This window comes from Bos indicus, chromosome 16, assembly GCF_029378745.1.
Source record: "Bos indicus isolate NIAB-ARS_2022 breed Sahiwal x Tharparkar chromosome 16, NIAB-ARS_B.indTharparkar_mat_pri_1.0, whole genome shotgun sequence".
Classification (NCBI taxonomy): domain Eukaryota; kingdom Metazoa; phylum Chordata; class Mammalia; order Artiodactyla; family Bovidae; genus Bos; species Bos indicus.
Genome location: NC_091775.1, coordinates 30,893,069 through 30,911,660, shown reverse-complemented (window position 1 = coordinate 30,911,660; position 18,592 = coordinate 30,893,069). Strand labels below are relative to the sequence as shown.

At 34.6% G+C, this 18,592-nt stretch overlaps 1 protein-coding gene across 19 annotated transcripts in view; it reads left to right on the top strand.

Annotated features, from left to right (window-relative positions):
• CDC42BPA (CDC42 binding protein kinase alpha) overlaps positions 1–18,592 on the top strand; it is a 299,393-nt gene that overhangs the window by 238,987 nt on the left and 41,814 nt on the right. For 7 of the 19 annotated variants that reach the window (XM_070768074.1, XM_070768070.1, XM_070768077.1 and 4 more), the window contains 3 exons: positions 722–798; positions 1,854–1,901; positions 12,449–12,487. In XM_070768074.1, coding sequence (XP_070624175.1) covers positions 722–798; positions 1,854–1,901; positions 12,449–12,487 — 164 coding nt within the window. The remainder of the gene's footprint in view (positions 1–721; positions 799–1,853; positions 1,902–12,448; positions 12,488–18,592) is intronic. The other 12 variants (XM_019976037.2, XM_019976041.2, XM_019976043.2 and 9 more) reach the window with 4 other exon arrangements.

The window sequence follows — 18,592 nt, the reverse complement described above, 5'->3', positions numbered from 1 at the left end:
TCTCCTTTTTCCTCCCTAATATTTATCATTATATGTATATGATTAAGAATTATTTTGGAAATTATGCAGTTAGAATTAATACCATAGCCAAGAGATATGCATCAAATTTTTAAAAATTTATCTGAGAAAAGCTTAGGTTTAGAGTCCTCATTCTCCAGCCCTAGTTTTTCTCAGACAAACTTTTGTCATGCAATTTTTCAATAAAACAGTAGATGAAATCAGATTGAAGCCTGAGCAAAAGTTTATTCATAATTTAATAAGTGTGATTTATCACTGCATTTTTTAAATAAAAGGTTATTTGTATTGGTGTATACTATATATTTGATGAAAGTATTTCAATAAGGAAACCTTGTTTGGTGCTAAATTACCTTAGAAAAATCAGACCTAACCAGAGTCCTATTTTTAAAAAATTTCCCAAGTCTACCAAAAGATTTAATGTGCTTTTTATGGTATACTGTATAGGAGAAGAAATTCAAGAACTCAAGTAAGTCAAGAAACAAGTATTTCCTAGAGGTTGATGTAGTTTAACTATTGAGTGATAGTACAAGAAACACTAATGTATTTTAGTTTTTTTAATATGTGGAGTTAATAAAGTTAATTCGTTTTAAAATATGGTAGTTTGCGAGCAGCTTTTTAATATATTCAGACAGGAAAGGTCATCCATCCATGAAAATTAGTGTTAATTGTTCTAGTTTTAAGAAAAGTTGCTGCTGTCTTCTAGGTATAGAGCACCAAGACTCACAGCATTCTTTCTTGGCATTTTTGAATACGCCTACCGATGCTCTGGATCAATTTGAAGTAAGTATTAAACCTTTCAGATATCCCCTGTGGTCGATTTAAAATTTACTTTGTGATTTAAAATTTATTTGCAATAAAACTTTTATTGCATCCCATATAAGAGGACCTAGAATCTTATATAAACAAAAATGTATTATGAAAGAAATATATGTCCTGCAATATTATGGAAACTTTAATCATAAACTTTTCTTGTATTTAAGAGAAATCTAAGATCTAAATAAGAGGGTCATTGTAAGATTTAAAAGAAATTTCATCTCTTTCCCTGAGGAACACTAAGTTTAGAACAGATCCTAACTTTAAATAATTTTAACTTTTTATTCCTCCAAAGCAAAGAACCACAATAAAAAAAAGCAAGTGAAAACGTCAGAGCTCACAATAGGGCGATGCTGGTTCCAATTCCAAATCAATACAGTTGTTTAGAAGTATACCAAAGGAATGCTTTTTGTTCAAAGTATTGCATGTAGAGTTTATTTGGCACACTCCAGAATAGTGAGATAGTGACTGTATGACTGTCCTTCTTTGGTACTTAAATTTTTTGCTAGAAAAAAGCTTATGGTTGAACTTTTTAATCTCAGAAAAAATTTGTTAATAATTATATGTTAATCAACAGATAATTGTACATATCTGAGCAAGGCACTGTTGTAGTGCTGACAAAATCCACAAAGTCCTGCCCCTCAGGAACCTTACATTCTAGCGGGAACAGTTAGAAGGCAGAGATTCTGTTGTTTACCTTTAGTTATTACCTTTTAAAGTGCTTCCATTTAATTTAATTAGTAATGATTTGCCATGAGCTTCAATTTATTACACCTTGAGCACAGAATATGAATTGTATTTCGTTCTTTTGGGAAAGGGAAAAAAAGCACTCTTTAAAACGTACTTAATGAATTTCTAAGTTTCTTGAGAAACAATGACAATGACTGCTTTTCTCATTTATTTATTTGAATTAATGTCATTTGCCTTTCAATTGTTCTACAAAATTTTTGATTTATTATTTGTTCTTATTAAATTGCTTCATCCATATTTTCTATTTTTTTATTGCTGTATTCGTTAAATAGGATTCCTTTTCTTCTTCCTCATCTTCACTGATTGATTTTTTGGATGACGTAAGTCTTTGATTTTCAAACAAATGCATCCTTCAGTAAAAAAGATCAGTGAATTGATATGAAGAATTTACCTAGTAATGCAGTCAGTTTTAGAAATATCACACTTGATAATTTGTGAGCCAAAATGTGCTTCTTTCTTACCTTAAATACAACGAAGAGTTATCATTATTAAGTATAATAAAATAAAAATGTACTTTAAAAAAATGCATTGGCCATCAGAGAATCTCTGTAGTTCCATTCTTTGCAACAGTTCTGAAGACTGGAATGCTTATTTGATTATTGTCACTATATAGCTATATAGATATAAATAATTGCTCATTTTTGTTTTTCAAGGCAGTTTCTATTTCACATTTCCCTTTTCTTTCCAGCAGTTTGCTACTTGGTTTATATGTTAGTTAAAAGCAAGCCTCTGGTGGTATAATAAAAAGTGACATTTTATTAACTCTTCCAATAGAGTTTATCATACATAACACAATAGTTGAGTGCAAATCGGTTTTTAATGCTGACAGAATCTCTCTTCTAATGTGAAAATTGATTTAGTTAACATATGCACTGTAAATTGACTGCATTATCATATTCTCTCCTAAATTAATTCTATAGATTTAATAATTTAGACGTTCCTAATGTATATTGTTCTCTTACAGAAATACCTGACATATACATTCTCTATTCTGCTTTAAATGGCACAGTAATTCTTGTTGTAAAGCATTGTATTTTCCTATTGAGCATTCTGTCTTTACAGAAATTAGGAAATAAAATGGGTTCAGATGCAAATGCAGTGCATATAACTTTTTTAAATCAGGGGAAACTCTTTTAATGTTTTATTTTGTGTGTTTTGTTAAATATAATTCTTACATTGAAAAGAGTATTAAGCATAATTTTTTACTAAAGAAAAATCCTGATCTATAGTTTTGAGTGTTTCTTTATTTCTTGAAATATGTATACCAAAATGTGCACCTTTTCATTCCAAATGGAAACTGTTTTACTACTCTTGAGATACATAATTATACTAGTTATGGTTTTTTAAAGTGTGATTAAAAAGAAAACTTTCTTGATATATAATAATATTTGATATTATAATCTAATGTATATTTTACTAAAATATTCAGTATGGTATTTCCGTATAGGTAACATTCACCTTAAAAAGAATGGAAAGGAAATCTGAACAAATATTTTAATTGTTCTTTCTTCTAGAACACCATTTTCATTTTTCTTTCTAACAAACTCTTTTCTACATCCCTTTTTCTCTCACAAAAATCTCTGAATGTAAAGCGCAGGAGTAGTATGTATTTTGGTAAATAGATTAGCTCCTCTCAACAAAAAACACTTCAGCCCCCTGCGGTCTCGTCTCTGCTCTCACATGCTGTCTGCCGCCACCACCCCGCTGCAGTGTCTAAGCTTCCCACTGACACTCATGCTCCAGGAATATCCTTTCTTATCCTTCCCCCACTGTTACTCAGCATAGATTCATCGATTCAATTCAGTTCAATTCAGATCTAAATTGTAAAGCGTTACAAAGGAACTATTATAAAGTAAGCAGGAGCTAAGTTCACAAAGACTGCCAAATCTTTTTGATTCAGGCTCCAGCTCTTTAAGGGCATGGTTTTTCCCTCATTTGCTTCCTAAGCACTTTCCTCTCCATTTATTGCTGAAGCACTTAAATTGATTCAAATCCTATCGCTGCCACTTTCTTGGTATATAATTTGGAGCAAGATATCTAACCTTTCTATGCATTGGTTTGCTTATTGGACAAACAGGGATAATAATAGTACTGATCTCATAAGCTTGTTTGCAAATTTAAAGTGACAATGTATTTAATGCCCTCAATGATATTGGTTATTATTTCATTACTCTTAATAGGCCAGTTCCCCTCCATTGCTGTGTTCTCTTTAGCTTCCTTTCGTGTTCACAATTTCAGTTTCACTTGAGTACTTTCTAAGCTCTTTAACACTCAGCCTTCCAGTCACCACCAATATGAATCACTATACTTTCCTCCTGTTGAATCGCATTACTATTGGAAATGATTTTTCGTGTCAGGATGAAGACTATCCGTAAGCTGCCATTAAAAAAATTTTTTTGTATTCTTAATTCATATTTTATGGCATAAACCTCTTATTTCTCCTCGTAGTTTGTAACTATGACTACCCTTCCCATCGTTATCATCCATTTCATCCTCAAGGTCATAATAGAATAATGGTATTCAGTCTTTGGCATGCTTAGGTTCAGCATCGAAGGTATTTAGTATTAATATATAAAACTCAGGTTTCTTGACTTCCTTATTACTCTTAAATGCTTGGATTCTTACAGATGAATATAAATCTTGATTGTTCTGTGTGCCCAAACCAGTTAGGCTGTTGTGCATCTTGTTTATAATATGTGACTGCCCTCTGTTACTAGGTAGACTCTATTAACTAACCCATAGAAACATCCTCTGCTCATTCTTTTCTGTTTTCTGTCTCATTGCTGTAGAAAAGAAAAATATTGTGCTGAAGACTTAAAATTGAATTGCAGCTGGAATTTGTAGGTATAGGAGGGAATATGGTTAGTTTTAAGCAAAATTATACAAGTGCTGTTTTCTTTTGTGCCCACACATCATGGACCTTCTCCTGGTAACCTGGTGCCCTCATGCTGCCCTCCGACTTTTCAGTGCTTTACTAGCAGTGCTTCCCCTCCTCCAAAATTGCCTTCTGGCTTTATCCTTCACCCCCCGACACACAGGCCTGTCAACACTATAATCATTTTACACAAAATAGTATGCCTAATCACTTTCCTATCTCTAGTTTTTCCTCAGTATGTTTTGTCTGTTATTCAAAATTCAGATAAATGCTGGAATTTGTGGCAGTCTTGGAAGACGTTTGGAACAAGTTGCTTACCTTTTAAGTTACACTGTTTAGACAGCTCTTAACAGAAGAGAAAGAGCATTTGTAACACCAGTCTTTCCTTCCCTCTGATTCAGACAAAGCAGAATACATTCTCCACACTTTACTTCTGAAACTCAAAGGAGCTTAGGCATTTGGACTTTTCTACATGTAGAATAACAGACTTTTGAAGGAGAAAAGAACCCTAGAAAATCTTGAGCCCACTGATTTTAATTGTTATATACCACAGCACTCTCACTAATAGATAGGTATGTTGGTATTGTTTAGTCGGTAGGTCGTGTCTGACTCTGCGATGCCAGGGACTATAGCCTGCCAGGCTCCTCTATCCATGGGATTTCCTAGGTAAGAATACTGGTGTGGTTTGTCATTTTCCTTTTCCAGGGGATCTTCTTGATTCAAAAATCAAACCTGCATCTCCTGCCTTATATTTTTTTAATTGGAGACTAATTACAGTATTGTAGTGGTTTTTGGTATACATTGACATGAATCAGCCATGGGTATACATGTGTTCCCCATCCTGAACCCTGCTCCCACCTCCCTCCCCATCCCATCCCTCAGGGTCATCCCAGTACACTGGCCCTGAGCACCCTGTCTCTTGCATCGAACCTGGACTGGCGATCAGTTTCACATATGATAGTATACGTGTTTCAGTGCTATTCTCTCAAATCATCCCACCCTTGCCTTCTCCCACAGAGTCCAGAAGTCTCTTCTTTACATCTGTGTCTCTTTTGCTGTCTCGCATATAGGGTCATCGTTGCCATCTTTCTAAATTCCATATATATGCATTAATATACTGTATTGGTGTTTTTCTTTCTGACTTACTTTACTCTGTATAACAGGCTCCAGTTTCATCCACCTCATTAGAACTGATTAAAATGCATTCTTTTTAACGGCTGAGTAATATTCCATTGTGTATATGTACCATAGCTTTCTTATCCATTCATCTACCAATGGAAATCTAGGTTGCTTCCATGTCCTAGCTATAGTAAACACTATATCAACACTATAACCTTTAGCCCAGTGATTTTAGTCATTATATACCACACTGTTTCCCCATCTATTTCCCTCCTAGTAGTGACAGTGACTAGGATTCTCAGTCTTAGGAGTAATAGGGAAGTGTTGATAAAGGGGTTATAGTGCTGTGATGAACACTAGAGTACACATGTCTCTTTCAATTCTGGTTTCCTTGGTGTGTATCCCCAGCAGTGGGATTGCTGGGTCGTATGGCAGTTCTATTTCCAGTTTTTTTAAGGAATCTCCACACTGTTCTCCATAGTGGCTGTACTAGTTTGCATTCCCACCAACAGTGTAAGAGGGTTCCACTGAGCCATCTGGGAAGCCCAATAGATATGTTCAGTTCAGTTCAGTTCAGTCGCTCAGTTGTGTCCAACTCTTTGCGACCCCATGAATTGCAGCACGCCAGGCCTCCCTGTCCATCACCAACTTCCGGAGTTCACTCAGACTCACGTCCATCGAGTTGGTCATGCCATCCAGCCATCTCATCCTCTGTCGTCCCCTTCTCCTCTTGCCCCCAATCCCTCCCAGCATCAGAGTCTTTTTTAATGAGTCAACTCTTCACATGAGGTGGCCAAAGTACTGGAGTTTCAGCTTTAGCATCAGTCCTTCCAAAGAACACCCAGAAGTGATCTCCTTTAGGATGGACTAGTTGGATCTCCTTGCAGTCCAAGGGACTCTCAAGAGTCTTCTCCAACACCACAGTTCAAAAGCACGAATTCTTCAGTGCTCAGCTTTCTTCACAGTCCAACTCTCACGTCCGTACATGACCACTGGAAAAACCACAGCCTTGACTAGACGAACCTTTGTTGGCAAAGTAATGTCTCTGCTTTTGAATGTGCTATCTAGGTTGGTCATAACTTTCCTTCCAAGGAGTAAGTGTCTTTTAATTTCATGGCTGCAGTGATTTTGGAGCCCAGAAAAATAAAGTCTGACACTGTTTCCCCATCTATTTCCCCCCTACTAGTGACAGTGACTAGGATTCTCAGTCTTAGGAGTAATAGGGAAGTGTTGATAAATGGATTATGTGTGGCATTCTTTAGGACAGAAAAAAGGGAGGTGAGTTAATTTAGAAAGAAACTGAGGCATTTTGATAAGTAGTCTCTTCGGTAAGGCATTCCCATATGAGCCAGTAAGACAGCAGTCAAACAAACACCAGGATCCCTTCTGCTGTGGAAATTATTTACTCTTTTACCCTCATCTTTCCTCTCAGCCCCACTTGCCCAATTGTAGACTGCCTGAGATACTCCATATCAGGTCCAGCCTCATCTCTAGGTTACAGGTGGGGAGCAGTGGAGCTTACCAGGTCGAATTTTCCCCCCATCTGTTCCCTTTGTTCCCATGGTAGCAGATCAAGGAATCGTTTCAGACTAAGCTTACAGAAACTTCCCATTATGTTCAACTCATTTTCTCCTTTTCAAGTGAACCCCCAAAATACTTGACTTTATTAAAGGAGTACTAAGTACAGTTGTATAAAACTATATGCTAGGTAAATTTTGAGTTTTATTAAATTACAGGTCTATTCTCTGTTCATGTAGGCGAAATTCACAGATGTGGAAATTGCCCACTTATCTGGCAAATGAGAATGTACCATCTTGCTCTTTGGAGGTTGTCTTACTCTAGTGTACTGAGGAAAAAAGTTAATCAAGGAATTAATGCTCTAGAATATAAAGGTCAGACATAAAGGAATAAAGATAAAACATTTAGTCCAATTGTCTAGTACTCCTAATGTGTTTTTTTCTTGCATTCTGGCATATTAAGAGAAGAGTAGCCTGAACGTATTGGCAAGCTGAATTCTACTCTTGGTTTTGGCCTCCTATAGAAGCTTATTAAGGTGTCCCAAAATATGTAATTTCATTCCTGACTCCCTAGTAGGTTCCTTCATGTATGTTTTGCTTTTTAACATTGTTCTCCCCGCATCTTTTCTCATATTCTGTCATAAGCAGCCACAGAAATCTGCAACTTGGCAACTTGGGTTAACTGATTCTGGGAAAAGTTGATCACACATGAGAATCAATGAGAGATGAAATTCTGAAACATGCATTGTAAAGAGTTTTTAATCCTGTGACTCAAGCTAGGCCTAGATCCTTCTAAGAAATAATGAAATTTCTATAATTTCCTCCTTTAATTCTTGTTTTTTGAAAACTTCCACATATTAAGTCCAACCTGACTTGAAATTCTTACATTTCAGAAGATTGTCACATGTAATCTTCTCTATTTTAGGCAGCATGTTATATTATATATTATATATATTATATCAATAATGTATTTGGGTAACTAGAGGGAAACAGTCATGACTATGTAGTCTTTTATCTCTTCGTTTTTTTTTTTAATTAAATAAGACCTCTGAAATACATTAACTGAAACCTTAGAATCTATTAGCTAAACTCTGTGTCCATAAGATAAATTACTTCTTTTCATTTCTGCTCATGCTTACTCCCATAATCAGCCTTAACATTCTGGTGGCAATCTATAGATCTAGATATAAAATGGTATATGATTGCACACTTAAGAAAATGTACTGGTTTCCAGTGCTTGTTATGAGACCCAATTTCAGTGTTTTTAGAAAACCATGGTATGTGTGGGTATGTTCAAGAGGTTTAAGAGTGTGTGTGTTTTCCTCTAATTGTACCATCAGGAAAGTGTAACTTGCCCTTTTCTATTGAAAATATAAAAATGGTCTGATTTCTCCGTAGCCACTTGGGGAAGAACATTATTACAATGGTGATTTAGTATCACTGTTAGCTTGGAAAACCTCTTGTCCTTCATATGCAAAGATAGTTTTGAGAGACATTTTGACTTGTTTTGCATATAATGGCAATATAATTTGAGCTATTCCGTGTTCTTTCTCATGATTTTAACATAATCTGGACTTTCAGAATATGTATAGCCAATATGTAAGGGTTTCTCTATGTTCAATATTTTAGCACTTTTTACGTGTGTGGTACTCTGCTGTGCACAGTGGTAGATACTAAGATAAATCAGACATAGAAGTAGACCTCAAATACTTATTATTAGAAAAAATAAATACACTGTTATGTACTATGCGAAGTAGAAAATGGTGAATGCCATAGGAAATATTTAGGTTAAATATCATATAATTTCAGAAGGATTTATTCAATATTTATTAAGAATTTTTAAGTTTACAAGTTTTATGCTAAGCATAATACAGTATTATCTGCCCTTAAGGATCTGATCTGATGGAAAAGACATCTAAATAATTATAACACCCATGGAAGAAGTACAGTAATAAAAGATACAGACTGCATATCATGGGAGTAGAAAGGAGATATTAAGGAGCTTATATTTAATCAGTCCCATATGTAATATTTATTAAAAGTCTTAACAGAGGAGAAAGGTGGCCAGCTTCCTTTTGGACAAGTTAAATATGAGGTACCCGAGGGACATGCACATGGAAATGTTCGACAGATAGTTTTCTAGATGAGTCAGCAGCTTAAGGAAAAGGAGTGAGCAGGAACTGGCAGGACAAATTTGGGAATGATCAACATAGTTGAAACTAGATTGAGATCTGCCAGGGAGGGATTGTATTGCTGCTGCTGCTGCTGCTGGGTTTTGGACTGTGAATTTTAATTCATTGTAACTAGATTCAAACCCTTTATTAATCAAAATAGCAACCATTACAATCAACACATTTTTACCAATGAGAAATAAGTTTTTATTCCTGTAGCATAAAAATCCATGGTTCTGGGTTGAATGAACTCTTGGGAAGCATTTTCTGCCTCCTGCTGGTGGTGGAAGCATTTTCCCTATTAAAAAATTGTCGAGATGCTTGAAGAAGTGGTAGTCGGTTGACAAGATGTCAGGTGAATATGGCAGATGAGGCAAAAGTTTGTAGCCCAATCTGCTCAGCTTTTGGAGTGTTGGTTGTGCAATGTGCTGTCAGGCATTGTCATGGAAAAGAATCGGGCGCATTCTGTTGACCAGTTCTGGCTGCAGGCATTGCAGTTTTCAATGCATCTCATCAATTTGCCTCAATTTGCCGAGCCTACTTCTCAGATGTAATGGTTTCGCCAGGATTCAGAAAGCTGTAGTGGATCAGATGGGCAGCAAAACACCAAAAACTAACCATGACCTCCTTTTGGTGCAAGTTTGGCTTTGGGAAGTGCTTTGGAACTTCTTCTTGGTCCAACCACTGAGCTGGTCATTGCTGGTTTCACATAGAATCCACATTTCGTCACACATCACAATTCGATTGAGAAATGGTTCATTTTTGTTGCATAGAATACAATGACAGTTTCTCTATTTTCGGTCAGCTCCTGAGGCACCCACTTGTAGAGCATTTTCACTCTTTCCCATTTGCTGCAAATGCCGAATGACCATAGAATGGTTGATGTTGAGTTCTTAGGCAACTTCTTGTGTAGTTGTAAGAGGATCAGCTTTGATGACGGCTCTCAGTTGGTCATTGTCAACTTCAATGGCTGGTCACTACACTCCTCATCTTCAAGACTCTCGTCTCCTTTGCAAAACTTCTTGAAGCACCCCTGCACTGTATGTTCTTCAGCAGTTCTTGGGCCAAATGCGTTGTTGATGTTGTGAGTCGTCTCCACTGCATTACAACCCATTTTGAACTCGAATTAAAAAAAAAAAATCACTCGAGTGTACTTTTTGTCTAATGTCATTTCTGTAGTCTAAAATAAATACAAAATAAACAGCGTGTAATAAGTCATTAGCAAAAAAATAAATAAAGCAAGAAATGTGCTTTAAAATGATATATAGCATAACCACATTTATTTAAGAATATATTCCAGTATCAAATGGCAAAGTTCAGCAATGCAAAACTGCAGTTACTTTTGTACCAACCTAGTAGCAAAAGAAAAGTGATGAGTAAGAACACAAACCCAGGATCTCTCACATTGAGAAGGGTGGAGGAATAGGACTCCACGTAAGAGGAGGAGCAGTGGTCACAGGGGATGACTCAGGAAAGTGTTGCATCACAAAAACTAAGGGAGTACAGTTTTAAGAGGGAACAGTTAGCAGCCTCAGGTTCAGCCAAGATGTCTGGTACCATCAGACAAACAGGAGACCCTAATCCTCACAGTATTTCACTAGAGCAGTCACAGCAGAAGCCAGATGGAGAAGTGATTGAGAGGCTCAGAAGTAGAGGCAGTGATTGTATACCATTTTGCGGAGTCTGACTATGAAGGTTTGAATCCTACCTCTGCCACTTACCAGTTTTTTGACCTGTTGCAAGTTAATCTGTTTTCTTCATGTTTAAAATGGAGATTGTAATACCTTATATTAATTCTTCTATGAGGATTCTGAAAGTTAATATATGTAAAGTTCTTTGAAAAGTACCTGTATATGTTTTACATGTGATAGATGTTAGCTATTATCATTATTAAGGAAGAGAGAGGAGAGATTAAATGTTTGCTAGAGAAAGGGCTGGTGGTTGAGTTATTAATGTTTGATTGTTTGGTTTTGGGGAGTATGGAGGGAGACAGGTACTTCCTGTTAGTAGCTGAAGGACTATAACTTGGTTTGAACCTGAGACTTTAGCTTTTACTATAATGGAAGGCTGTCTGGACTAAGAAGAACCTGTTTAGAAATCTGTAGACTTTCTAATCCTAGTTTGCTGTTAACTCTTGGGTTACAGTGTTTGTCACCTACCGTTCCAATTTCCTACAGAAAGAAATAATAATTCCTGTTTACCAAGCTGCCAGTTATTGTATAAGTAAAACTGTTAATCTTGAATGATGTTTCTTATCCTTGAGGTTTTCTCTCAAATCTTCTGTAACTCCTGTAGACTCAGTTTATAAATTCACTTCTCTAGGTACCCATAAAAATCTTGTACATGCCCCTCCAGGTTCCCAAAAAACTTTGTACATGCCCTTATTACATCATTCGTCACATTGTTGGTGGTGTGATGCTCCCCCACCAGTCTGTGAACTGCAGTGCTCTCTATCAAGTGCCTGGCATATTATAAACCCTCAATAAACATCAGGTTGAATTGATTTTAGAAAAATGATTGGATCTGATACATATTTGGAAGCTCTATTGCTTGAGCATCACAAATTTCAAAAACTTTAAAAATATTTCTATGTAATTGTCTACTTATTGTTACCTTTTCTGAATTACTTAATTGTTTAATGTCAGAAAGGCAAAGGTCCTTCTTTTGATTAAGCCTAATGTCTAGTCAGGATGGACAATATTGTTGAAGTAGCTTTTTGTGTTAATTCAACATCAGTAATTCTAAAGGCCTAATTTAGCGCTTACCATTGAAAAGGGTAAGAATTTGGTAGTAAATGCCTGAAGCAAAACTAGTTAATTAAATGCTTCGTTTAAATGCTAACTAGCACTAAATCAGAGTTATTCAGATCCTTTTTGTACTCTTATTTCAAGTTGCCACCACCAACCTTTCCAGAAAAGAGATTGGCCTTCACTTGATGGATCATTACTTGGTGGGTGACTGTGCAAAGTCCAGTGAAAACTTGATTACCATTCTTAGATGGAGCCTGAACAACTTTCTTTACTTTCCTGTCTTCCAGTTTTTTCTGAAAATGCCTGTACTTTCAACCTATCAGAACTATGTCTTTATATGTATGTTTATATACTTTGTCTGTTAATACAGTATTAGTCATTGAGAGTCATGTGTGTAAATATTTGTAACGTAGTATTCTCCTTTCTTTGTTGAAGCGCTCTCCATCCTGTACTCCAGCTAGCAAAGGCAGACGTGTAAGAGACTACTGCACTTGTGTGCCCATCCCGATGCCCTCTACCTTCTCTTTTATCCTTTTTGCCTGTGGTTGCAGTACATGCTAATGTTTTTGTGGTGTATTACATTTATTGCATGCTTTGTGCTGCTGCTCTTGCTACTGCTACTCTGCTTTTCTGTATTTTCTTTTTTTGTTGTTGTTTTTTGGCTTTGGCCGCAAAGCTTTAGGAATGTTCATATAAATTTCTATAACCAAAATACTAAAATTGTAAAGTATCTTTTTTATTTTGATGGGGTGAAAAAGTGATCCTAAAGTATGCTCCCTAAATTGGCCACATACAAAGTAAATGAATTTCTGAATAATCCAGTGTAAGCAGTTATGTAGAGATTCATAGAGATTTTAATTATGTAGAAAGAAAGCTTGATAATTCACATTATGCAAAATTCAAAAAAGATTTGGGATAAAGTATGGATCTGACTGATTATAATTTTTATAAATCAATTCTGGAGAAGTCTTTGATAGATTTTTTAGCATAGTTCAAAGCTATATTCCCAAACACCTTGTATTTAGAGATTTGAGGCAGTGATGTTGATAATCATTTATATTCTAAGATATTTCCAAGATTGAAAAAAACATTTATAGCTTTCTTTATATATGTATTGATTACAAGCTATAACCATCTTCCTGTGCTAAACCCAATCCAGTGTTTCTCAACCTGAAATGGGCAAGCCACTAACTCTATGCTGTAAGGTTCTGATATGTCCTGAATGGGGAGTCTGTTTGTGAAAAGGTCTCAAATTTTTCTAAACCAGCCTCCACCCCAACACCAATATACACACTTTCAGACTCACTAGTTGAAAAGATAGCTGACACGGTTTGTTCTGGTTTTCATAGGTAATGTAAATAACAACATTCAAAAGGAAAATCTATGATTGATACAAATTTCAAACTTTCTCTTGTCAGCTTCATGATTTTTGGTGTTGATCAGCACCTTCAATCCATAATTTTGGACTGGGAAAGTTCTAAAGGGAATTATCTGGTTTATGGAGGGCATGGGAAACAGTGGGTCTCTCCACAAGCAGTGGTCTGCCTGTGGAGAGACCCACTGCTTCGTGTGCTCTTATCTTCAGGTGTGATGGACAGTTGATTGTAAAATAAACATGATTAACCCTAGCATAGCATATGTTTTCAAGCTACTGTTTAATAATGAATAAGCAGTTCAGATCCAATGGTATGGCAAGTAGAACTGCGACTTCAACTGATACCTCATTTATTAAAGAAGTTGATGAAAAGATTGCTGGTTAACTGACTTATTGATTATTTTTATATTTGGGTATTTGGATTTGTCCAATCTGAATATATGTTAATTAGAAGGAAAGACCAAAATGTTGTGTGCTGAGTTATATTTGGTTCAAATAATTAGTCTGTGGATTGACTGCTTTATTAACTGTTTGGTTTTGAATAAGGTTATCCTTCAGAGAGATTTTCTTTTTCTGGTTAAATTTATCATTACTTATGTTTCTTGCCTTGTAGATCTCTGCCCACACAGAATATTTTTGTGAATCTTTAAATAAGGAAAAAATTTTGAGGGAAATAGCTGTTATAAGGCCCCTGCTATTTAGTTTATATTTTAATCTATAGGATATAATTAAGTCACACTTTACTAGAGCCTATTGGCTTATAATTACATACGGTTTTTTACAATGCAGATGTGATAGGTGTGGTAATTTCCTTTCCAGTCTTCCTTTAATTTTTCCTTATTGAATATTTGACAGATAAGAAATCAGGTAATGTCTATGAGGGAGATGATTAAAGAGTTACCAATTATTCAACAATTAAATAGAAACAGAATAATGAGTAACCTTCATAGTCCCTGGAAACATCCATGAAAGCAGCAGGACATGAATAGTTACCACTTCCAACAGTGACCTTGAATCTAACTGTGGCATACAGTTCTTATGTCACATACTGTGTTTTTAGACAAGAAATACATGATATTTTCATAAATTTAAAATTCTTTAAGTGACTGAAATGTTATATTTCCCATGTGCTCTAAAGCTTCATTTATAATCTAGATATTTATATACTTTTTATGTGGTTTAGTTTAATTAATAATAGTATAAAAAAGATTTGTTATTAATGTCTGAATACAGATAATTATGGAAAGTTTTATAATGTTTTCATTAATAGTGAGAAACACTGAATATCTTTTGGATTATTCCTTTAGAAATTAAAGCAGAGACTGTAAATAGCCAACATGTGGCTGGGCTTTATTCTGTGTTTTCTTAGAACATGTGTAAATTCTCCAGAGTAGATATTCAAATGAATAAGCTGAAAATAATTTAAGGAGAAAATTTTCATAAAGAGAAACAAGTTACATCATTTGTAACTAGTAAGATTACATTTACAGGTCATAAGCTTCAGTAATTTATTATTTGTTTTAGAATGATAGAATGATAAAATATATTTACTGTTATCTAAATGACATGCAGTAGTGGTTTTTAAATCATAAAGTGAAAGTGAAGTTGCTCAATTGTGTCCGACTCTTGGTGACCCCATGGACTATAGCCCATCAGGCTTCTCCATCCATGAAATTTTCCAGGCAACAGTACTGGAGTGGGTTGCTATTTCCTTCTCCAGGGGATCTTCCTGTCCCAGGGATCAAACCCGGGTCTCCCGCATTGCGGGCAGATGCTTTTACCATCTGAGCCACCAGGGAAGCCCTTTAAATCATAAGCACAATTAAAAGAAATAACTACTTCAGTGAAAGCTTGAGGTTACATGTTTCTGAATAGTAAAAATTGGGTTACTTTCCTCTTTGTTTTTAAAATACTTCCAGCTACGGGATAAAGAAAATTGATGAAAATTTGGATTTTTTTCCCATTAACTTTGAGTTTTATATTTACCAATACAGAACAATGTATTAGATGCAAGCTATTTTTAAATCTCTTATCAAATTCATATCAAGTCTTGGTATCGTTTTCTTTTAAAACTAGGTTTCTTCGGTGAATGTTTTGCTACTTGTTCAAACCTATAATTATTTTTGGAGTAGAAAGGACCCATTAATACATATTCAAGAAAGTCATTTTTGATCTTTTTATTATTTATAAGAAGGCCATATTGCATAATTTGAGAAAATCTGGAATAGTGGGTCATCTAAAAATCAGATCTGAGCCAAAGCGGAAAAAATTTTCTATTTCACCATGCTGTTCTAAAAACACATTTTATGGGTTATTCATTAGAGAAGTCCTAATAAATTCAGGAAACATTATGGACTTTTTACATGACATTTTTATGCATTGTGAATAATATGCTGATATTAGGCTTTTCTGCTTTTTTTTCCCCAAGCAGTAGAGCATTAAGTAAAAGTGACATTAAAGTATGGTAAATATTTCTAATACTTACTCATCAGAATAACTCCTTAAAGTATGTTTACTTAGAAAAAAGAATCAGTTAATCAAAAAATAGAAAAAGAATTGCTTTTACTACTGCTTTTACTGAGAAAGAGGTTTCTCAGTAGATCACAGCTTATAAAATATTGAGTGAATTGCTTATTATTGTTAGTGTGTTAGTTGCTCAGTCGTGTCCGACTCTTTGCGACCGCATGGACTGTAGCCCACCAGGCTCCTCTGTCCATGAAATTCTTCAGGCAAGAATACTGGAGTGGGTTACCGTGCCCTCCCTTCTCCAAGGGATCTTCCCAACCCAGGGATTGAACCAAGATAGCTTATACTATTCAGTTAAGATCTGTTTCCAAGATCTTCCTTTGGATTATATCACAATATACTGTCCAATTAATATAAGCTATTTATTGTTCCTTATTATTTTCCCCCTTTTATCGTTCTTTCTATAATCATAAACTCAATTATCAATTTAAGATATCTCTGCTATGATATTTTGGTATATCATATTTATTAGCTTTTCCTGCATTATTAAGTCATTGTTTACATTTAATGCTATAATTATTTTTATAACACAAAGAATTTTTAACTTCCTTAGTTTTAATATAATATTAATTATATTTGTTTCAAAGGTAAAGTAGCTAATATGCTATTAATTGCTTTGCTGTCATATTATACCTAAATCATTGCCAATTAATTATTAAAATTAGTTTTAGGCTATCTATAAATCCTGGCATATAATCATTGAGTATTCTGAAAGTTTAGTAAAATTAATTGCCTTTAGTAGTTAGAATAAGCCATTTATTATAAAGGCCTTGGTAGCATGTAATTATAGATAAAATTAATAACATCTTAAAAGCATAATTGTGTTGGGGTTAACATTTTGCTGAAGGGAATATGTAAGCAGTATTGTATTTTTCTTGTTAATGGTAACTCTTTTGAGGTGTCGTTTACACTGGTAGTAATCCAGAAAGGAAAGAAAATATTAAAACCTATTAATCTAATTAGATGTTAGCTTTTATTAGTCTTTTAAAAGACCTGGGAAGTGTTTTTTTTAAGTTTGATATTCAACATTTTTTTGCCATGAGTTTATTCATTTTTACCAAACTTTTGTGTCCTTGTTTTTATGAGAAACACACTTGGAAAATAAAGTGGTAATTTTTAAACTTCACTTATATATGCATGTTTTTTGTTAAATCACAGTATCATTGTAAATGGCATAGTTCACCTCTTTAATTTGGTCAGTTAATGCCATTTCAAAATATTATTTCAGTATTTCTTACTTTGAATTTTGTTAAACAAAATTAACTTGATTTTGTTTAATCTCTGGAATTTATTTTTACTTTAAGAGCATAAAGCTCCAAAAAGTTAGTGTGGAAATTTTCATTATTCTATTTTACTGTATTTAGGATGAGTTATTTTTAAAATTTTAATGTTTTCCACTCCTGAATAACCAGTTTTGATCTCTTTCAACTAGGAAAATAATTTTAAAATCTGTTCTCATTTCTGTTGTTTTTTCATTTTATTGATGAGCAAAAATGTGTTAGGAGAAAAAGATTTATAAATGACAATAATTCTTCGGAAGGGCCAAGAGGTATGTGCTTAAAGCCTCAATCATTCCTTAAGAGTCACTGATTTATGTAATTATGGATTAAGCTGTGATCATGTTTTTCTTTTTCCTTTGCCAATATTAAACTGTCATAATGTCACATATGTTAGTAAATATTTTAGCTACCAACTTGATTTTTAGATTTGACAGTTGTCATGATGTGAACCTCTCATTAGAACACATATGGCTTAAAGTGGTATAACCCAATTTTAGCACAAGAAAGTATATAAAACAGTGTGTCCACATTCTGTCAGCTTGTGTCCCTATGGCACAAAGTGCAGGCCTGCTTTAAAGTTTCAGCCAGTACTACTAGAAGCACCAGTCTCTTACCTTTCTCATTTTTGAAGAGTTTTAAAGTAATTGGACCCAGAGGAACAAAGCCACTATATTAGCTATATTAAATTTTCTTCTCCCAGAAAATTTTTATGGTCTTAACTCACTGTCTTATTTTAAAATCTATTTCAACCTAAACAGAACCAAATCGTTTTCTGAATTCTCTTTATCACCTTTTTTAAACAGCATTATCCTTCACATAGGAACTTCTGATTTTATGTCTTTTAAGCTGTGAGCTAAAGGCTTCTGCGTGACAGGTCAGAAGCTTACATTTTCTTAAAATAATCCAATTCTTTCAAGTAGCAAATCCTCTATTTGGACACTTCTTTGAAACTTTATGAGATCATTAACTCTTGATTATTTGAATCAGTTTTAAAATTCTTATTAAATTTTAAATTTAAGTCATCTTCATTGTAAAATGTATCAGTATTGCTTTGCTTATCAATTCCATTTTAATTGAACCCACTCACCCATAAACTTTTTATCAGCTTGCAGTTTATATAATCTTAGGGAAACCAGAAGGAGATTTTTAGAAAATAAAAGACTTTTTTGCCTTATTCCCAACCTAGGGTCATATTTCAGATTAACAGGTAAGATGGATAACTTTCTCCATGGCTGTCCTTTAGTGAAATTGTGAGCTAGGCAAAATTTGTCTGGAGTGCCATTTGCTTCCTTACTCTCTGTTCCTGGTCAAAGTTCCTTGTCAGCCTCCATGATCTCTAAATTGTTTTGAATGTGTCTGCTATGGAGGTTTCTTGGTACAACGAAGAGTACTGAGTTT